The sequence below is a fragment of the Chionomys nivalis genome, chromosome 8 (assembly GCF_950005125.1).
Source record: "Chionomys nivalis chromosome 8, mChiNiv1.1, whole genome shotgun sequence".
Classification (NCBI taxonomy): domain Eukaryota; kingdom Metazoa; phylum Chordata; class Mammalia; order Rodentia; family Cricetidae; genus Chionomys; species Chionomys nivalis.
In genome coordinates, this window is record NC_080093.1 from 20,946,079 (window position 1) to 20,969,693 (window position 23,615).

General features: G+C 38.9%; 1 protein-coding gene across 6 annotated transcripts in view; it reads right to left on the minus strand.

Annotated features, from left to right (window-relative positions):
• Nucleotides 1-8,794: 8,794 nt before the first annotated feature.
• The window catches only part of LOC130879218 (cytochrome P450 2C55), a 31,966-nt gene continuing 17,145 nt past the window's right edge, over nucleotides 8,795-23,615 (minus strand). For 5 of the 6 annotated variants that reach the window (XM_057777501.1, XM_057777502.1, XM_057777499.1 and 2 more), the window contains one exon: nucleotides 8,795-8,976. In XM_057777501.1, coding sequence (XP_057633484.1) covers nucleotides 8,795-8,976 — 182 coding nt within the window. Of the gene's footprint in view, nucleotides 8,977-21,911; nucleotides 22,094-23,615 lie in introns of those variants that run through there. The other variant, XM_057777497.1, reaches the window with a different exon arrangement.

Sequence of the window (23,615 nt, forward strand, 5' to 3'; positions counted from 1 at the left end):
GTTTCTAACGGGAAATAATTACTCATTAAGAACTGGACTGATGGTCACTGATGCTTCAGTTGGACAAAGAATCTTGCTGCATTCTGTCTCATGAGAACTTGAGTAAGTCTGGATTCAAAAGTAAGGAATTTGTTCAGTAGAGGAAAAATCAAGACTGGATAGCATTTTAGATGTGGCATGCTTGCTGATCACTGCTCTTAACCAGATATTCAGCAAGAAAGAACAACAAATGGGACAGTATTATATGAAAACATTAGTTTCATGGAAAAAGGATGGGAAGCAAGTCTAAAATAGCCTGTACATCATTAATGAAGGTATGAAAAAATGTGTAATTGGGAAAGATATTGCTACCACAAATTAGAAACAAGGAACTCTGCATTGAGACAATAATAACGGTTCCCTGGGAACAAAATACCATTCATGGTAGGTTGTAATTTATTAGAATGCAAATTCATTTTCAAAGATAAAACCTAAACCTAGGATGTCACAACAATTTTCATCTCAAAGAACCTTGCCTTCCAAGCATTTCCCTATGGTGAACCTCAAGAGAACACAGAGGCCACTGCACATGGGGCCCAAGAAGCCTATAATTTATTTTGATAAGGCAGTAGATACTAGTGGCATTGTCTATATGGTACTAGCCTTGAAGCCATACAGAACAGAGGTCATGGAGTATTTCCCCCAAAGCTCCAAACAACTTCTAAGACCAAGTAATGTGTGTTGGTATGGAATTCTATATAAGAAATAACTAAGACATAATTACATGAAGCTGAGATAGTGAACCATATGTAGCAAGGAAGACCTCATATTGCTGGAAATGCCAGTACTATGGGACATTTGCAGAAGAAAGCTCTAGACATAGGATGTAACTGAGTCAAGAGAGTGGTCACATAAAATATGGAGAACAGACATCAATGGTTGGGGCTCCCTAAAGTATCAGAACCTGATTCCATCATGAGGCCCAGATGCTGGAGATTGGATTGCAGGAGTTTTTTATTCCCTACTGGGTTTCATTCTTGCTTTGTTTGCTCTTTCCTTTTTCTGCTGCTATTCCTTCCTTCTGGAGTAGAAATATCCCATATCAGAGTTATGAAACTAGCTTTTTATCTTACAGAGTTTCTTTTAACAGATTGCCTTGATGCTCAGAAGGGATTTCAGACTTTGAACTATTGAACAGTGTACGGACTCTTGAAATCCACCGGAACTGTTTCAATTGCAATGAATGCATTTTGAATTATGAGATAGACAAGTGACTGTCTCATGATAAGACCAAGGGAGAAAATACGATTTGAATGTGAAAAGTCTTCCATAGGCCTATGTGTTTGAACCATTGTCCAAAGCTTCTGGCGTTCTTTAGAATTCTGCAGGAAGAATTAAGAGTCTTTCTGAAAGAAGTAGAGAACTGTGGGCTAGTTGGTAGGATTTTGTACCTGCCCCCACTTCCTGTCTGCTCTTTATTTCCTGTTCTACCAAGATATAGGGATCCTCATGCCTTCTCCTCTATGGGGAACACTTTTCTCTCAAACTGTAACTCACAATAAACTCCACCTCCCTTAAATTGCTTCTTGTAGATATTTAGTCACTGACCAAGAAAAGCAGTCAAAACAATGGGGAAAAAAGTAATTTATTCATTGGACAAAAGCTTAGAGTCACCACAATATTCACACACAAATGAGAGGAAGTATTTAGTGGATATGAGGGTCCAAGCATCTCTCTGATACAAATTCCCACATCACCAATAGTAATTTGGAAGAATTTTGTAAAGATATTATTAGATGTGAGCCACATCAATTAATTCAGTTTTTCTCTAAGACCTCAACTCATAGTTTTTAAAAATTAAATATTGTCAAGATGCAGATTAAATGTTTCAACAACCATCTCAATGGGAATTCTAAGCATTTATAGGAAATTTTCACAGATATAATATTATTTAATATTCTCTCAATTACCTTTACCTAAAATAAAACTATTTTTATTTTAAGGCTTATGAAGAAGACCTCAAAGATTTGGTCTTATGGTAGATGACACAGAGACTTCTCAAGGTGGATCTTAGTAAGAAATAGTATCATCTTAGTCTTCCAACCTTCTTTCTAGCAAGTCACTCACTTTCATGTGACTCAGTAATATTTATTGATTGTGAACAATAATTCTTTATTTTCATCACATTGTCTTTAAATATAAACATTAATTAGATAATGTTTATAGCATTTCTTGATAAAAGTGAATGACAATAAATTTTTTATGTGTCTATATTCTGGTGAAAGCTTTATGTACAACACAGAAAAGCAAAGATTTGCTGCATAACTCACATAGCAAAGAATTCTACTTTGAATTGTTATTTGAATTTTAACACATATATACAATGAAATACCATCATATTAACCTTCATTCCATACCACCTCTAATCCTCTTGAAGAAATCCTCCACCCAACTTCAAGGATTTTTTTAAAATTTTTAAATCCAATTAGTATTGTTCATATGTGCATGGTTATGAGGCCTTTCACTTGAAGTTGGGTATCTAAACAATGGCTATATTCTCAAAGAAGAGGAGACCTGAAAGAGTTTCAGCCTTGGTCAAAGCAGCTTCATTTTGCAGGCAGCATCAATCAATCAGTCAGTGAGTGCTTAGCCTTAAATAAGACATCAGTGTCAGCCCTTCCGCAAGGCTGGAGTAGCATCATGGAAGTTTGAATATAAGTTCTAGAGAATGGAGAGAACTGCTGAGGAAAGTTGTCTTCTGGACATGGTATGGTTAGCACACTCATGAACTCACATCTGTGGTCACCAGCATAAGACTTAGAAAATTCCAGCATAGGTGAGGGAAATGATGTCCAGGCCTCACCCTTCACTGAGCTCTTCACTGTTATTTTAAAGAATATCAGTATCTTACTCTGAAGCATAGTCCGTAAGGCAGGACCAGAATGTAGATTCTGAGGAAAACAGCAGGGGCTGGCACTGGAGTTGATAGAGTTGTTGAAGTAATTGATAGTCAATTTGAAATCTGTTGGAACAGATTATCGAGACAGAGATAAGATTAAGGAGTTTAGAAAAAAAAATTGGGAGTCCCAAGACCAAGAAAAGGTTAGGCTTATGATCCCGGTAGTTGGAAAGAGGAATTCCAAGGCTGTGGAATTGGGGAGAGATCCCACCCTTCGAAATAATCAAAGACAGGAAAACTTAGGCTACTGGTTGACAGGAGTTCTTATATGGAGTCTACTGAGAGTTCTTGAGAAGAACCAGAAAAAATTAGATTATCTATATAAGGTTAAATGGGGAATAGTTGTTGTTTCTGAAAGCAGGGTCTGGTTAAGTTGGAGAGAGTATTTGATTGGTTTTTGTTACATCAGAATAGCCATTCCTGGGGTGTTTACATATGTTCTGAAATTTAAATATTTTAGGAAGATGGATGATTGGGGAGAAGGTTTATCTGTAATTTGTTTGGGGGTTTGGTGTTGAAAGGTTGAGACAATTTGACTTTAGTTCTCAAAGGAAGACTTAAATTGTCAAGTGGAAAGTCAGTTGTAAAGGTGGGGAATGTCAACCTAGGTATCAACAGCAAAGACGACTGTGACTAAAGGTGGGCTTTGAAGAGAGGTGTAAAGGAAGTAGTAGGAAGCATTGAAGGAGATATGAGTGAGGTAGGAGAAAGTTTGTTGGATGACCTTGACCCAAGTGAGGGCTTGGCTGTGAGAATATGTATATTTTGGAGAGGAGACAGATTGGATGGAGTTACATCTTTTATGTCTTGTAACTGAGAATGTGGGCTTTAGGAGAGTCAGTTGGTGGTGGATATTTTACAATCATTTGGGCAGAGGAAAAGTTTCAGTGCGAGAAAAGAGATGAGATTTGTGGGGATTGGGGTTCGTGACAAAACAGGCATCAGATAGTGAAGATAAATATGTAAAGTGGAGATTAGGACAGTATCCTATGCTGATAAAGGTTGGATATGTTGAAATCTGGGTTATACAGTAGGCTTGCCTGGACGGATGTGAAATGAATGATAAAAGAAGAGTGAGTCATAAAAGTAGAGTGAAAAGGTCATTGACAGGCTGTCACGTCAACACAATTACTGTATGTACAGATAATGGAGGAGTCAGTCTGGTGTGACCATGTGACAGGAAGGAGCTATCAGCATTATAAAAGTGTAGGCAGAAATAGAGAACCCTCTTGTGTATTAGAGGAATGGGGTAGGAGGTTTTTGAGAGTTTGGGACAAGTGTAAAGATCTGGGGAATGTTGTTAGAGTAAAGGGTTAAGTACGGAGGGACTTGGGGGGACAGGTAATAAATGTGAGTGATGAGTTTTTGATAAGAGAAGTCTGGACAGATAGAATCTTAAACAGTAGGAGACATTGGAGTCCTTTGTAAATTAGGAGCTGAGAGAGATGGAGTGGGGGAAACAGATTGTGAGAGGGGATCAATAGGCTGTGAGACAGAATCCTGGATTTGTTTGTTAGAATTAGAGTTGAGCAGAGGAACTGCAGCAAGAGCTTGTAGGCATGGGCCCCAGCTGTGGAAGATAAATTTAAGGAATTGTTTGAGGATGGGAAGAAGGAGGAATCCAGAAGCATCTTGGTATAGGGGATATACTAGGATTGAGTATCCAGGGACACATGAGTGAGGAAACTGGCCATGGTGACAGAGATAAGGAGCAGAGATGGGCAAGATGGTTTAAAGTGAAGTATCCATAGGTAGGTGTGAGGGAGAATTTAAGATAGTTGACTTGAGGAAAGGAGAATTGAGCTTTGGAAGGTGTGAGGTGGAGACCTCTGGAACTGAGGAAATTGAGGAGTGAGGCAGCATCAAGTAGTTTATCAGAGAAGAAGGACTGCAAAGGAGGAAGTCAGCTATATACTGAAATAGGCAGGAGGAAAGGTGGGAAGGCAGGCCATGTCCATAGAGAGTGCCAGGCAAAAAAGGTGGGGACTGTCTCTGAATCCTTAGAGAAAGAGAGGCCAAGTGAGTTGTCAGGATTCTTGAGTATCAGGATCAATCCAAATAATCTAGGGATATTGAGAAAGACAGTATCTTTAAGATTTAGGACTAAAAAGTTAGTGGTGTTGTCAGGGATAGATGGGAGGATAGCCTATGGGATAGAGACTTACAGATTAAAAGGAACTACAGCAGTATTAATGGAGCAAAGGTCTTGGACTAAGTGGAAGGTTCTATCAGGTTTTTGACTGTTAGTACTGGAGTGGTGTAGGGTGAAGAGGTGGGGCGTAGAAGTGATGGCTTTGAGGCTTAGGCAGAGGCTGATTAAAGATGGGAAGTAATGGGGTCTGGAAATGTAGGCAGCAGCGTCTTTGAGTATGATGTGCAGTGTGCAGGGAGAGAGAGGAAGGTGGCAGTCCATCAAATGGGGCTGAAGGGTGAAAGGGGGGTTGGGATTTTGGAGAATGAGAGAGAGTACAAATGGGCTGAGGAAAGGAAGAAGAGGGACACAGGGGTGTATTTTGACTATGGTGAGGTAGATGGATGAGTGGGAACAATACAGTAGCATAGAGAGAAGGAAGGAAAGCCAGAATAACTTTTAATATAGGTTAAAATCCTTTTCCAGGCCTTTCTGACTTACATAAGCTTTCATCTCTTCAGAAACATTTTTTGGACTGCTGTAACTTCAGACCTATATATTTTTAATTTTCTATTTATTGTTACTTTTATTATTTATTCTTCTCTCATATATTATATCCTGACCACAGTTTCCCTCCCTCCCCATCTCATTGCAGAAGCAGTTGGTGTTCAGCTGTCAGGAAAAGTATGTTCTAATTATTTTGATAGTTTATAATAAATTAATATTACTTTTAAAATATTAGGTCTTGCAACTTAAATCCTTGTTAATTTTGAGTCTTGAAACATGAATTGAAGATTGGAAATCTTTTAGCATGAAAATAAGCCATAAACTTGTGTCATTACAGAATATCACAGTTCTTTTTTATGACTCAGTTTAAGCTGGAGGCAGTGTCAGGACAAGAAAGAGTTATGTGGGAAAGTGACAAGGGCCTTGGCAGAGGGAAGCATGAGATAACAAGGCCAAGGCCATAAATTATAGGCAGTTACTGGCCACTACTGAAACAGTGTAACAGCAAGAGGTGGAGCTGACATGTGAGCAAAGGTCATGGGGAATTTGGGTTTACAACAGGAGGGGGAGTTCCAAGGGGACCTGAAGAAGCTGCTGAACTTAGCAGTCAGCTCTTGGGTGAGATATTTAGGAAATGATTGTTGAAAGGATTGCTGTCAGAAGGAAGCTCCAGTTTTCAGGGAGGGTAGAAAAGACGTGAGTTTGTTTATGTTTCCTAATAAGGAGTGTTGGGGAGGGTGTAGTTGGTTTTGCTTGGGTTCTGTAAATGATCATAGACTTGACCATAGGCTGGACTGGGCCTTGCAGAATAGGCAGGGTTTACACAGGAGTGAATGTGGCTGTTCATCAGATGGGTAGAGAGAAGGAGGAGGCTGTTGGAGTGTTACCAAGCTCAGGCAGGCTGAAAGGAAGGGGACTTTGACAGCTAGCTGCAAAGGGGAGGGTTGTAGCAGAGGTCTGAGGGGCATGGCCAGTGGTAGCCTGGTGAAATTAAAGCTGAGGGATGGGTGACTCCACAACAGCATGTACTGTACAGCAGGGGGCAGGGCTGGCTGCATGCCCAGTTCAACAGCAGGTGAGAACAGAGTATCTTTCAGTCAGCATTCCTGCAGCCTTAAGGTGTTAAACAGGACATGAAGAAAGGGGTACAGAGGCATGTTGAAAAGTTCAGAGAGTGTAAGAGTTACCCAGAGACCTTGGAGCAAACAGAAAAGAAAGTATGAAGACGTTCAAGTGCCAAAGTTATTGTTAGTTTCTGAAGTGCACAGTTAATATGAGTTTTTCAAGAGGAGAGAGCATTTCCAACACCAGTGAAGGCCAGTGAGCCAAAATTGAGAGACCAGCATTCCCACATCTCTTGAGAGGCCAAAAACAGAGATTCTTCCTTTTTAATTAGACAAAAAGGGGGAGATAATGTGGGATGTCCTTCTGTATATATGTTGCTTTTATTGGTTAATGAATAAAACTGCTTTGGCCTATGGTGGGGCCAAATATAGCCAGACTGGAAGGGATATGGAGAGAGAGTAGGCAGAGTCAAAGAGATGCCATAGAGCTGCCAAAGGAGACAGACACCTGGAATATTTCTGGTAAGCCACAACCTCATGGTAATAGACAGATTAATAGAAATGGGTTAATTTAAGATGTAAGAGTTAGTTAATAAAAATCCTGAGCTAATAGGCCAAGCAGTATTGTGATTAATATAGTTTCTGTGTGATTATTCAGGTCTGAGTTACAGGGAAGGAATGAGCAATCTCCGTTTATATATTTGGATAGAGATAAAATCTTCAAGCACTTCAAAGACATATAAAATGTGGCATTTAATATGTTTAAGAACTAAGGCTTTTCTTCTCTGCTCCTGTCAGCTCCAATCTACTTCAGAGAAGATAATGGACAACAAGGAAATTACATATGGAGTTTACTTTTTTAATAACAAAAGTTAGCCATTCAGGCAAATAAACTACCCTTGTTTCAATTACTGACAGTTACTTTTAAAACTGGACCAGCAAGATGCAAAAGAAAATGACTACCAAACTTTGCCAAGACAAGGTAAGACAGTCCATCAAAATTCCCTACTTCTCAAAAAGTCTGTCAGTTACACTAGATGGGCAAGCCAGAGATGGATACCCCAACATTACAGAGGAACTTGGGGTGACTGTCCAGGCAGCCAAATATTGCTGTCACTAGATAACATTTCACCTTTCTGAGGTCTTGGATGGAGTCAAAGACTACATAATTATAGTCTTCCTTATTTATGATAAAAGGTAAATTAGTTTCAAAACTTTAAACTCACAAAGATAAGATAGATAATAGACTATTTTCTTTAATTTTGCCAAATACAAATAGACTAGATATTGTAACTCTCATTCTTACCCAATAACTGTTTTTATTGTATATAATTTTACAATGTTAAAATTAAAATTTCTCTTTTTAATTAGACAAAAGGGGGAAATGCTGTGGAATACTTACTCCCTTTGTACACTGTAAAGATTTTTCACTCAAACTGGTTTAATAAAACACTGGTTGACCTTTATCCAGGTAGGAAGCATAAACAGGACAGCCAAACTGAGAATGCTGGAAGAAAGAAGTGTAGAGTCAGAAGAGATGCCAATCAGCCTCTGAGGAAGCAGGACATGTAGAAAAGGAGGTAAAAAGCCATTAGCCACATGGCATAAATAAAATAGACAGATTAAAAATATGAAAAAATATGAGTTAAATGTAAAAATTATTTAGTAACACACCTGAGCCATCAGCCAAGAATTTATCAGTAACATTAAGTCTCCATGCCAGTTATTCAGGAGTTGGCAGACGGTACAGAAACTTCTGCAAACACTGTTCAGCTGCATAGAGTTTAAGTGAGATCATTTCAAAAAAAAAGAAAAAAAGAAACATAAATCTGACACCCAAGGGTTAGGTGATGCTGAACTTCACCTCACATTATAATCATTTTTTTTTCAGTTTTAGTTTTACGGTAATTATATATTAGAAATTTGGCATTAAAAAGTGTCAGCAAAGCTAAAGACAATAAATCATTGCACAGCAAGGGAATTACAGATGTGTTTGGGGGTGACCCTGGAAGTTGGCCAGAATGGATGAAAAGGATTCCCTGGATCTTGAGGGGATGAGGCAATGTAGATGATAGGCTAGAGAGACATACCGAGCAGAAGAGGTCAACTGTGCTCTGGAGGAAGAAGCTGCAGAATGAGGCATGTGGTGTTCATTCAGACTGGGATGAAACAGATCTGGAACTTGGAAGGCACAGAAACAAATCCATTTGCAACTGGGGTGGTATCAAGGTCTTTGGGGTCAACTGGAGATTTCAGATTAAAGTTCTGCAAAATGGTGGTCAGGAATAAAAATGGCTCCATTTGGGCCAGACCTTCTCCTACACAAATCTGTTTTCCTGAAAATAAGAAAGAGTATACCTAAAGAATACTTTTCAGTCAAGGATTTTCATATTCAGACAGCACCTCAGGAAGCAGACAGGTAGTAAAGAGATCCTAGGTAGTTGAATGAGCTTTCATGTAAGAAGGTGGGCTTCTGAGTTCTTATCCAAGATAAAGAATTGGCAGGCTCTTACTCATTTGTGAAATGTTTGGAGAGACTTGAAAATCTCCTGCCAACACACCTATTGGTAGAAATACATAGCTTTCCTGTCTTTGTCCAAGTTATTCAAACCCCCACTGTGATCTAAAGCAGCCTACTCTAGTTTAGACAAAGCTAATCCATCCCATACTCCAAGCATATAAGAACCCAGTGCATTCAGGATAACTTGGAAAAAGACTCAGGTTCCCTGCTCTATGCAGGGATTTGGTTTCTTTGTGTGTTCTGCTATATGGTGTATGTGAATTTTTCCTTTCCATAAAATTTGGATGAATGCTGTCACTATGTCTTTTGTGCCTCTTTAATTCTTTAAATCGGCAAAGACATCAAATTCTTTTCCATACCCCTAGATGGTATCATAATTATTTGATAAATAATTGGAGGGATAGAGAAATGGGCCACTTGGTTGATAAATGACATTTTCTCCATATTTAATACTAGCAAATATAACATTAAACTATTCGGATAATAACTTCAAGATGGTGGAGTAGCAACACCGAACACTAGAGGTCTCATCCACAGAATGGAAATAAAAAACGACATGAATAATTTTCAGTGGCCACAAGTGGGCTTAGTAGGCCTTGGGAAGGTGTAAAAAGGAAAACCGAGTATTCCAGAAAATATGGAGAATAAAAGAAATATAAGCAGAGAACCACTGTTCCCAGAACCAACACCTGAGTAAGGAAGGAACTCTTCACTCAAATGGGATAAAGGTGGAAAAAAAAAAAAAGAGACAGAGCACCGTACTGAAGACTGTACCATGTAAACAAAACAGCTTAAATAAACAAATGGCCAGGAGCCTTACTGATCAGAAAACTTTATCAAAAATTCTCATGTGTCTCACAGCAAATGTTCTAGCTCACAGCTATCTTAATTTTAAAAAAGCCCTAATTATAGGAATTAATCTACTCTGGGAGTTAAGAAATCTGACATCATCACAAGCAGAGTCCTCATGGATACCCCTTGACTGTAACTGGGTAGGCAGTGGCCACCTGAGACAATTGCTTGAGACGTCTTTCTTTGGTGTAAATCTTGCTGTGGTTTGAATATGGCTATTAAATATCCTCTTAAGAATAAATGGGTTTAAATACTTGGCCCCCAGTTGGTAATACTGCTCCACAATGCTGCGGACCCCTTAAGAAATGAATCCTCAGTGAAGAAAAGTAGTGCTTCAAGTTTCGTAGTCTTCCCCCACCTCTCACCGCTCCCTTCTTCCTGTTCCAGCACGATGTGACAGTGTGAGGGGTCCCAGGTGTACTCTCTAGCCTCAAGGGAGACACCTACTACCATGCTTTCTCTACCCTAAGACATTATATTCCTTCATAATGCAAGCCTTTAAGTTGGTTCTTGACAAATATTTGACAGTAAGCACTAGAAAATAAACTTGTACAAAAAACTGATATGAAGGAGTAGGTCTAATGCCGTAATATGATAATCCTTGGCATGTGTAGGAATCACCTTTTGGAAAGAGATGGAAGAGTCTGTAGTTTAGGATAGTGAAGCTGTAATGTCCACTATGCAGAGTTTAATATGTCATTCTGCTGGAAGCTTCAAGGACTCTGTTAGAAATGGCCTAATGACTATTCACGTCACATTCAGCAAAGCATCTGGTCATTCCCTGTGCTCTAAAAATTTGAGTGAGGTTGGGATATTTGTAATGGGCTAGTTTGTTTCGTGGAAGAAGCTTCAAGACAGGATAGCATTCGGGCCTCGTCATGGTTACTGATCACACTTCTTATCCAGGTCCACAGTGAGAGAAAACAGGTAAGACAGGACCACCAGAGAGTCTAACAGAGCAGACAAAAATGATACAGACAATGCTCTTGTGACTGTGGAAGAGATTTTTGGCGTTAAAAAATCACCTTGTGCTCTGCTCTGAAACAAAAGAGAAGCTGGGCTGAGGGCAGCACCCAAACCAGTTAGGACTCTAATTCATAAAAATGCAAATTTACTTGAAAGGAAAAAATCTGAACTGAGAAGGCGACAAGAGTGACCAGCTCCAAAACAATAGTCTAGGGAAATGTTTCTATGGTATCTAAAGTCAGGAGCCACTGTATTCTTGATCCAAAGGGGCTTAGCAGAAGAACCTGACATTATTACCTGTCTGGTACTAGTTTTACAGACATGAATGATGTAAGAGAGTGGGTTTCTCCATGGCCGGTGTTAGCACTGTGATCTTGGTACAATGTTGTGCTGAGCCAATCCCACCCTTCACTGGTCCTGGGATGGTTGGTCCTGCCCTTTGCTGGATATTGCAGCAACAAGTTGTCACTAGCCCTCAGGGGAGAATTCACCCCTTCTCCCTCCACTACCATCCTCCCACTAGGGAAAGATGACCTACCCCATAGGTGTGCACCTTACCTGGGAAGCACGCTAGAGCTGACCTGCACCTTGCCTGGATGAACAGTAGAGCTGGCGCTGGTGATATGAGTGAGGAGGACCCAGAACTGAGGGCCCAAGAACAAGAGAACTAGCCCCATTCCTTGCTGTAAGCTGCATTGGGTGAGCTAGCCAAAGCGGTGCTGGAGAGCTCACCTTGGTAGTGATGATGAGAGAAAGCTAGCAAACTGACCAACCCAGGCCAGAAAGAACCAAGGCTATAAGCTGTCACTTCCCAACATCCACCAAATCTATGAATCGTTGGAGCATGTGAACGGAATGAACCTACAGATTCGAAACAGCAGAATCTCCACAACGCAGGACAACAAAAGGATTTCCAAGAGAAGCCTCAGGGAAAGCCCTTTACCAGTGGTGTAACAGAAATAAGACCAGTGGGCCACACAACAGCTTCCACAATAAGACTCTTTTTTATCTTGGCTCTGTGTTTTGTTGGGGTTTTGGCTTGTCTTTTAAATTTGGTTTTATATTGGGGGAAGATTTCAAGGGCAGAGGGTTTGTGGATATGAGGGGACTGGGAGAAAAGCAGGATCAGAATGCATGACGTTAAATTCACAAAGAATCAATAAAAATAGACAGAAGGGGAAGGGTGTTATGGGAGCATGGGCAAAGAAATTCAGAAACCTGTTCAAACCAGGCAATATGTGGCCGTGTCTCTCCCTAAAAAGAGACTCCAATGAGCCACTACATGGAGCAGTGAGGGATAATAGAAGATGCCAGGTCTTTAGAATATCTATTTGGGAAACTTCAGGCCAAGAGTTGAGTCAACGTGAACCCCATTAATTTGTATAATTAATAATTATAAAATTAAAATAGTGAATGTTGGCTTCATTAAAAGCACTGACTTGAGTATCTCCATCTCACATGAGAGCTGTCCTTTCATATTTTATGTTTCCGTCTTTAGAGTTAGAAACATCCACATTGCTCATTTTCTATTCCCAGTCTGAATTTTACAAGCTTTTCTTCCAGCCTTCAAACCCTCTACTGTCAGCTCCAATGATGTCCAGGGACCATGAGTGTTCAAATTTTATAATTTTGTTGACTTAATGTCTATACTACATTCAAGATGTAGCCAAGCTCAATTTTCTCTTTCTTATATTCAAAATAAACAAAAATCATCCTCAACAAGAATTTATGGAAAATGATTTTCTGATTTTGTTCCTAATTGTGTCAAAATATGCATTTTTTCATTAGAACTCAATTTATTGTTCACTGCTGCTGTATTCATTATAGTCAGAAATTGGAAACAACTGAGTTGTCCCTCAACAAAGGAATAGATAAATAAAATACATCACATTTTTAACAGTGGAATATTACTCAGCTGTTACAAATGGCATCATAAAATTTGCAGTCAAAAGGATGGAAGGAACTAGAAAAACAAATCACTGGAGTGAGGTAACCCAGATCTGGAAAGATAAATATGGTATGTACTCAATTATATGTGAATATTAGCCATGAAATAAGTGATAGCCAACCTACAAACTGTAGAACCTGAGAGATTAGGTATAGAGGAACAGAAAGGAAAACCAATGGAACCAAATAGAAAACCTATATATCAACCCACACATCTTCGAATACTTGATTTTTGAAAAAAAAAATCAAATGGAAAAAAGAAAGTCTATTTAACAAGTGGTGTTGGCATAACTGGGTATCAACATGTGGAAAAATGAAAATAGACCCATATCTATTACCATGCACAAAACTCAAGTCCAAATGGGTCAAAGACCTCAACATAAAGCCAGCCACACTGAACCTTATAGAAGAGAAAGTGGGAAATACATTTGAATGCATTGGCACAGGGAACTACTTCCTAAATATAACCCCAGCAACACAGACACTGAGAGAAACAATTAGTAAATGGGACCTCCTGAAACTGAAAAGCTTCTGTAAAGCAAAGGACACGGTCAACAAGACAAATTGACAGCCTACAGAATGGGAGAAGATCTTCACTAACCCCACATCAGACAGAGGTCTGATCTCCAAAATATACAAAGAACTCAAGAAATTGGTCACCAAAAGAACACATAATCCAATTTTTAAAAATGAAGTACAGATTTAAACAGAGAACTCTCAACAGAGAAATCTAAAATGACTGAAAGACACTTAAGGAAACATTCAACATCCTTATTCATCAGAGAAATGCAAACCAAAACAACTCTGAGATTCCATCTTACACCTGTAAGAATGGCCAAGATCAAAAACACTGATGACAATTTATGCTGGAGAGGTTGTGGGGGGAAAAGGAACACTTCTGCATTGCTGGTGGGGATGCAAGCTGGTACAACCCCTTTGGATGTCAGTGTGATGATTTCTCAGAAAATTAGCAAACAACCTTCCTCAAGACCCAGTAATACCACTTTTGCATATATATTCAAAGGATGCTCAGTCATGTCACAAGGACATGTGCTCAACTACATTCATAGCAGCTTTGTTTATCATAGCCAGAACCTGGAAACAACCTAAATGCCCCTCGACCAAAGAATGGATAAGGAAAATGTGGTACATTCACACAATGGAGTACTACACAGCAGAAAAAATAATGACATCTTGAATTTTGCAGAAAAGTGGATGGAGCTAGAAAACATTATTTTGAGTGAGGTAACCCAGACACAGAAATACAATTATCACATGTACTCATGAATAGGTGTTTTTTATACATAAAGCAAAGAAAACCACAATCCCAGAGAACTTAGACAACAATAAGAACACTAAGAGAGACTTACATAGATCTAATCTATGTGGGAAGTAGAAAAAGACAAGATCTTCTGAGGAAATTGGGAGCATGAGGACCTTGGGGGAGGGTTAAAGGGGGAGGGGAGCAGAGAAAAATGTAGAGCTCAATAAAAATACATTTAAAAAAAGAATAAATAAGTATCCATCCAAAGAGAATGGGTTCCCAAAAAAGGGTCTTTGTGTACTGGCTCAGCCTAGATAGTGGGAAGGGCCTTGAATCTTCCCCAAAGCAAAGTGTCTTACCCTCTCTGAGGAGTGGATGGGGGATAGAAGGTGGGAAGGTGGAGGGAATGGAAACAGGGATTGGTATGTAAAATGAAAAAAATGATAGTTTGTTTTTATTTTTTAAAAAATAAAATATAAAAAAGGAAAAAATAAATAAATGGGACCTCATAAAATTGAAAACCTTCTGTAAGGCAAAGGATACCATCAGTAGGACAAAATGGCAGCCTACAAAATGGGAAGAGATTTTCACCAACTCCAATATCCAAAATATATTAAGAGCACAAGGAACTAGACATCAAAAAAAACAAATAATCTGATTTTTAAAGTGGGATACATAACTAAACAGAGGATTCTCTATAGAAGAATCTCAAATGGCCGAGAAGCACTTTAAAGAGATGATCAACATCCTTAGCCATCAGAGAAATGGAAATCAAAACTAATTTGCAATATCATCTTACACCTGTCAGAATGACAAGATCAATAACACAACTGACAGCTCATGCTTCTAGGGATGTGGAGCAAGAGGAACACTCCTCCATTGCTGGTGGGAGTGCAAACTTGTATAACACTGTGGAAATCAATATATTGGTTCCTCATAAAACTGGAAGTCAATCTACTTCAAGACCCAGTTATACCCCCGATGCATATATACCCAAAGGACTCTCCATCCTACCACAAGTACACTTGCTCAACTATGTTTGTAGTGATTTATTCATAATAGCCAGAAACTGCAAAAGAAAAAACCTAGATGTCCCTCAACCCCTCAACCAATCAACAGATAAAATGTGGTACATTTACAAAATGAAGTATTACTCAGTTGTTAAAAAATGATATCCTGAAATTTTCAGGCAAATCAATGGAACTAGAAAAAAAAAACATCCTGAATGAGACCCAAACCCAGAAAGACAAACTTGGTATGTACTCACTTATAATTGTATATGAGATGCTAAGTAAATGATAATCATGTGACAATCCACAGACTTAGAAAGGCTAAGTAACAAGGAGAGCTTTAAAGAAAACATATTGATCTCCCTGGAAAGGGGAAACAGAATAAATTTTGCAGGTTGACGGGGGTGGGTAGGAATGGGAACAGGAGGGATCAGGTGGTGGAGGGATCTAGGGTGAGCATACAATGAGAGAGGATTGAAATTGGAGAGTATTTCCATGGGTGGTGTGGAAACAGTGTGTTGTAGAATATTACGGGGAAAAGTGTTACATTTATTTATTCTGTGAAATATTTGTTTAATGATGCAAAGATATGTTGCATTCTTTTATGTTGTGCCGTGAGCCTTTCCAGAAGAGCAGCAAGTTGCAATAGAAGCTCCAGGTGTCAGTCTACCAGAAGGGAATTCTCTGATAGGTCAATCTCGTTTAGGCAAGGTAATGGGACTACAGACCCCAGAATGCCTTTTGCTTCTACTGTGCCTTTAAATGTTTGCCACAGATATCTTCCTCTGCTATCTAGCATAATGTGAATGGATATAAGGAGACCTCAACTGCCTGTAATATAGTGTTTATCTTTTGGAATCATTCAATTTTTCTATGCATTTTTACTTTTGGATTGTCAAGAAGATGACCCCTTCCCTAAGGTGCACTGCATAATTTGATAATAATAATGATAGTGTATACAGAGTTTTGATGAATAAAAATAAATACAAGGATATGTTTCAGAGCCAAAGTCTGTGAGTCTCACCTAAGGAGCTGCATGAATTGTTGCTCAAGTTAATGACTAGCAATTGAGTCCCAACAGCCCAGCTAGTTTAAATTCTTTTGACCTTAATGTCGGGAGATATGTTCACAGGTCTCAGAGTGCATCAGAAGACAATCTAAAGGTTTAAAAAGGCACACAGTTGAATGCAGAACTCTTTACACTCTGGGAACAAGAACAAAGCCGCCCAATTATTGCTGGCTGATATACTCTCTCCTTGCTAGGTTTGGTGGATGACCATAGGTGATGACTAATTCCTTATACCCACTTATGTCCTCAATTTCCTGATATAAAATTATTAATGAATGGATATGTACCCTAAAGATTTAAAGTAGAGTTGACTGATTCTTTTTCTTATGTAAAAGTTTAGGTTTGTGATTCCTTAATAAGATTACCTTTCAAGAAAATTAATAAAGTAATTGGCCCTTTCTTTATAACTGCAAAATGCAGCCTGCCAGTGAAAGACCTGACTAAAACACCTTGATGGCCACATGATTAATCTATAACACGTTGTTTGGGTATGAATGTACGTGGCTTGTTTGATTAATACTTTTTCACCGTTATACATAAAATATTTAACCATATGAGGGAGATAAAAAACATGTTTTTGCCTATAATCATTCACTTAAAAATGGAACGCTAGCCTGCCAGCAGGAGAGTTTCCTGCAGGTAGATTGCTCCATTACCCCCACCCCGACCATCAGACCTTGTAAGCTACAAATCCCACTATGCCCCCAACTGGCCTATCCCCCTGCAACCTCAGAGGAACTCTGAAAAGAGCATGCTACTACACAGAGAGGACCAAAACATAGGACCAAGAGGTAGGCTGCTCCGAATCCCCAGAAACACAGACAGTACAGAGCAGGCCAAGAACAGTTCACAAGACACAGAGAGCCACTGCAAGAATTGGACCAGATGCAAAGACATTGCTGGCATCAAAGAAGGAAGAGATGGGTAGATGCCAATGCAAGAATTCATCTAACAACGTAAAAAACAACATGGTAACACCTGAACCCAGTGGTCATACATCAGGAAGACTTGATCATCCTAACCCAGAAGAAGCAGAAAAAAATGATTTTAAACATAACTTTATGAAGACCTTTAAAATGGAAATGAAAAACTCCCTTAAAGAAATGGAGGAAAAGACAAACAAAAAATTGGAAGAAATTAATAAATCTCTCAAAGAAAACCAAAAAAAAAAAAAAAAAAAAAACAAGAAAAATCAATCAAATAGGTGAAGCAAACAATTCAAGACTTGAAGTCTAAAATAGAGGCAATAAAGAAAACACAAACCAAGGGAATTCTGGATATGGAAAATCTGGATAAATGAACAGGAACTACAGAGGCAAAGATAACCAACAGAATACAAGAGATGGAAGAGAAAATTCCAGGGATTGAAGACACTATGGAGGAAATAAATTCATTAGTCAAAGAAAACATTAAATCCAACAAATTCTAAACACAAAACATCCAGGAAATCTGGAATATCATGAAAGGACCAAACATAAGAAGAATAGGGATAGAAGAAGGAGAACTCCAGCTCAAAGGCACAGAAAGTATATTAAACAAAATCATAGAAGAACACTTCCCCAACCTACAGAAGGATATCCCTATGAAGGTACAATAAGCTTACAGAACACAAAATAGATTGTATAAAAAAAACCCTCACCATATAATAATCAAAATGCAAAACATACAAAAATACAAAAGAAAATTAAGAGCTGCAAAGAAAAACATGTAAAGGTAGACCTATCAGAATAACACCCGACTTCTCAATAGAACCATGAAAACCAGAAGGTCCTGGGCAGATGTACTGCAAACACTAAGAGACCACGAATTCAAGCCCAGACTACTAGACCCAGCAAAGCTTTCAATCACCATTGATGGAGAAAACAAGATATTTCATGATAAACCCAAATTTAAACAATACCTATTCACAAATCCAGTCCTACAGAAAATACTAGAAGAAAAACTCCAACCCAAGGAAGCTAACTGCACCCACAAGAACATGCACAACAGATAACCTTATACCAACAAAACCCTAAGAAGGGAAACACACACACTACCACCAAAAAATAACAAAAATTAATAACACTAGTCATTAATATCTCTTAATATCAATGGACTCAATTCACTTATAAAAAGACACAGGCTGGATACAAAAGCAGGATCCAACCTGTATATAAGAAACATACCTCAACCTCAAAGACAGACATTACCTCAGAGTAAAGGGTTGAGAAAAGATTTTCCAATCAAATGGACCTAAAAAACAAGTGGGTGTAGCTATCCTAATATCTAACAAAATAGACTTTAAACTAACATCAACCAAAAGAGACAGAGAAGTACACTTTATACTCATAACAGGAACAGTCCATCAAGATGAAGTCTCAATCCTGAACATCTATGCCCCACATATGTAAAAGAAATATTATATCGCACATCAAACCCCACACACTAACAGTTGGAGACTTCAACACCTCACTCTCCCCAATGGACAGGTCAAACAGACAGAAACTTAACAGAGAAATAAGAGAACTAACAGATACCATGACTCAAATGAAATTAACAAACATCTACAGAACATTCCACCCAAACACAAAAGAATATAACTTCTTCTCAGCACTCGTGGAATCTTCTCTAAAATTGATCACAAAGAGGACCCTGAGAGGGACTTGCATAGATGGCCCTAGAAAGGGGAAATAGATAAGATCTCCTGGGTATAGGGTGGGAAGAATGGGGATGGTTGAGTTGGGGGAGGTCTGTATATCACTGCACAAGTAATTACTAATTAAAGAAAATAGTTGGATGATTTAGGAAATGGAATTTTTGCATATTCTTCAAGTTTTATATCATAGGTTTATATTTATGCTGTATGTTAGTGGATTTACAGGCACTACTTTATTACAAATGGAAATTAACCTAAACAATATAGCATAGATAATATTATGTGTCACACACACCTTGACATTTTAACTTAGTGTTATATACACAGCACTTATCTAGTTTTCTTCCCAAATTCATAACTGGAACAACCATACAAAGCTAGCTGGAGGAACATGCTTACAGTCTGTTGTGCTGAGCATTTTGTTAAGGTCAAAATGAAAGGACTGAACCAAGAAAAGGATATAATGCTCTTTGCTGACCTCCATGAGCACCAGCAACGCATGTAGTACACATACATACATGCAGGCAAATACTCATATGCATAAAAAGGAAGGAAGAAATAAAGAAGAAAGGAACCTTCAACTGATGCCCAACGTGGGGCTGACTAAATCCACGTAAAACCTGAGAAAGCTTGGAAAGTAATCCTAGACACAAAAAAAAAAAACAGAGTTAAGCATGAAATTTTGATAGCAGCATTTTCTTCAGTGGGCTCTGTTTGCTAGAAGCAAGTAGAGGCATAATTCCTTTAAGAGAAGTCTTCCTGATTCAGTATTAGCAGGAAAAAATGTGTGGTTTTGAAAAGTAGCTTCCAGGGCCATGTTGTCAGAACAAACTCTGTCTTTTTCAGGAAGCTGAGCACTTGAATGGGGTTTGTGGGCAGCATGCTGCAAGTTACCTGATGGGACCATGGGCAAACTGGTTACCAGAGTTGAGGTGGTGAGCATGACTTCCACCTGGCAGTCTGAAGGCAGTGAAACAGACCTCCACCATGAGGAACTAGGTGAAGCCAAAAGAAAAAGCAGCCTTAGTCCTAGCCATGCTGCTTTGTATTTTAAGAAGTGGTCCTGGTCAGAAAAGGATTATAGATATGCAATAAAGACAGATTCAGAATTTTTTTTTAAAAAAAAAAGACCTCTAAATGGGTCACAATATTGGATAAATATATGTAGACTTGGGAGAGAGAAGAAAAAGAGTATAGAGAGTTATGAAAAAAGTAAATAGTTATTTCAAAAATAAAACAAAGGTCTTTAAAGAGACAGAGTAAACTTGTACAAAAAAATACAGTAAGAAAAATAAGTCATGTAAAGATAGAATATACACAGAGAAACTGGATTATGTGTGCTATTGTGTTTTCTTTGAATTTTTTGACTGAAGAGAGACATTTGGTTCTGGGGACTGCTAAGTTAAACCAACATATATACTTTAAAGGAATCTTAATTTCAAAATTTGAGTAAAGAATATGTTGCTTTGGAAAAGAGATTCTTCTTTTGTTTCCACAGAGGATGAGAACCTGTGGATTCCTTCCAGACTAATGTGGTTTGATGAACCAAAATACCCCAAAAGTCGCTGTGAACAAAAAGCAGGAAGCAGTTTGGAGAAAACTACGCTCAAATTCCCAAATATTATTTATAAATGTTTGTTTACATTTAAAGGGGATATGCTATAGAGATGGATACTCTGCACTGATATGGATCTTGGTCTACTGACGCAAATTTTAGTTCAGTTTTGTTATATGTATATTTCTGTTCCTGATTAAGGTACTGTATTTGTGCAGCTCATTTAAAATTGTAATGTATAATTAAGAAATACAGGTTAATAGATAGTCATCTTTAATAGTCAATCTTGTAATCATGTTAGGTTTTCTAGACATATAGAGATATAGTTCAGTAAGATAGGTATTCTTCAAATCTTTCAGAGACCTTCAGAATATGGCATTTAAAATATTTTAAGAACTTAGGAGTTTTCATGACAGTGAGACACATCTGCTCCTGGCGGCACCAATTACTTCAAGAGGATGATGGGCATTGAAGAGGCTCCTTATGGAGTTGGTTAGCCATTTGGGCAAGAAACTGCTCTTGCCTGGAATGTTTGATGTTATGCTGTATGAACTAGACATGCAGGACCCACAGAAAAATGACTGTTGAATTTGTCTAAAGGTGAGATGGTCCTTTGGGGTTCCTGCTTTATGAAAGAACTGCCAGACATTCTATGGGACACAGAAGAAAGTGACTGACAGACTGCCAATATAGGCGGAACTGTCTTTGAAATTCTCTGCTTCAAGGAAAAGTCTGCCAGATACTATGGGCCTGTAGGCTGAAGATAGATGCTCTGTTACAGAAGAACAGCATAGGATCAAACTAGTCCCTCTGAATGTGATTGAGTTGCATAGTTGGGGCAGACTGAGGGGCCACTCGCAGTAGGATTTATCCCTACTGCTTGTACTGGCTTTTTGGGAACCTATTCTCTTTGGATGGATACCTTGCTCAGCATAGATATAGTAGTGAGGGCCTTGGACCTTCCCCAAAGCAATGTGCCTTGCCTTCTCATAAGAGTGGATGGGGGTGGGGTGGAGAGTGTGTGGAGGGAATGGGAGAAAGGGAGGGAGTGGGAACTTGGATTGGTATGTATAATAAAAAAGATAGTTTGTTTTCTTTATAAAAAATATGAAAAATAGAAAATGACCCATCGGTTAAAAACCCCTTTTATTTTGAACCAAGAAGACCAGAGATGGCTCTTGGTTGAACTGCTCTGTATTACATTCATAACATGCTAATAACTCAGTACAGTTAGTACAGGTCATGATCAATACAAGTGTTACAGACTGGAGAGGGCAGTGGGTGATAACTCAGGAAAATCTTCCTAAAGAAGATGGATGTTCACTGGATTGTGGGGCGAGGGAGAGATGTGAGGGAATAAATGAGAGAGGTATCCCTAATGGTGGGAAGGAGGACGGCCATTCCTTTGGGAAGAAGTCACAGACACCTGCATACCAACAGCCAGTCTGTTCTTTAACGAGGAATGAAATACAGCTGGTATGAAGGTGGCACACGGCCAAAAGTACTGGCCACTGAAGTAGTTTCAATGTCCTTTGTATCAACAGGTGATTTCAGGTCGAAATTCTGTACAATGGTGGTCAGAAACAGAAACAGCTCCATGCGAGCCAGGGCCTCTCCCACGCACATTCGCTTTCCTGAAAAACAAAAGCAAACTCAGAGGATTCCCTCCTTACAGTAGGTGATGAACTGTTATAAAGGCAGTCGTGTACTTGATTTTTAAATGGTGAGTGACTGAGTCAAACACAGAATGACTAAATAAACAGAGATGCACACAACATTGGACGCAATGTCATCTACTTACTGTCTGGCTTGCATGGGCCCCCTTCATTCTTTAAATATTTTTATAAGCTCTACATCACAACTTTAAGAACAATTCCTACAGTAGAACTATCCTTTGACCTTTCAAGTTGACGTCAATCTTCTAGTGACACATTCACGTCACTGCTCTAATTGCCAAAGGTGCAAGTGTCAAAGGGATTCCAATACTAAGTTCCATTTCTGCCTATTCAAGTTTACCTGTCTATAATTTCCTCACTTCAGATGCATCTCCTGCATTTATCCTCTGAGGCAAGATCCAAACGCCTTGGTCTGGATCTTTAAATTCTCTTTTCTGTCTGATACTCAATGCCATGCCTCTCCCTCTTCAGCTCCATTCATCGCTGCCTTCCCCAATCTTGAGCACCATAAAGAAAGCTTCAGGCTTCACCATTTGATTAAGAAGTGCTGCTCTGATATTTTCCTGAAGACCCACTATATGTGCCATTTCTTTAGGACCTTTTGTGACCCTGACTTCCAGGCTTCCTTACTGTCCCTGTTTTCATAGTAGCGTGGACCACTTGAACATGATGCTATGTCATCTTTTGCCTCTCTGCCCAAATATGAGTACCCTAAAAAGAAGGGCAGTCTGTCACATATGAAAATGTACAATGCAGACCCACATGAAAGTCATTAAAACACATGGCAAGGAATGAATGTGACTCTGTGTCCAGAGACTCGGGACACATAATATGCAGTGAAATTGAACATCCAAGATGGAGGATCATAAGTAAAGGAAACTCTAGGGACTCTAGAATCACTACAGAGTGTCCTTCCACATTTTTTTTTTTAGTATATAAAATGTATTTTGTTTACTATGGTGGATTGAATACATCACATAAATAATTTCATTGTATCATTTCTTTGTTGTGAACCTAATTTGAACATTGCACTATGTACATCTGAATGGAAAGTCACGTGGTACTCCAGACATATGTACAGTTTTTTTCTATATCAATTAAAAATAAAGCATAAATTTGGGAATGGCTCAGCAGGTAAAGTCCTAGCCACACACGCATGAATGCTAAAGTTTAATCTCCAATAGCCATGCAAAAAGTTGGGCTTGGTGGCATGTTCTTGCTATCACAGGAAGCGAAGGCAGAAGGATCCCTGGGCTGCTGGCCAGCCAGCCTGGCCTAATTGGTGAGCTCCTGGCTAACATGAGACACTGCCTCAAAGGAAGCGGTGGATGGCTCCTGCTGGTAACATCCAAAATTGTTCTTAGGCCTTTACAGAAGTATGCACATTCACACACGTACTTAAGAATTACAAATTAAAATTTTAAACATCTTAATTATGAAAGCAAGAAAAAATAGAAACATTCATCAACTCAGGGGTTTG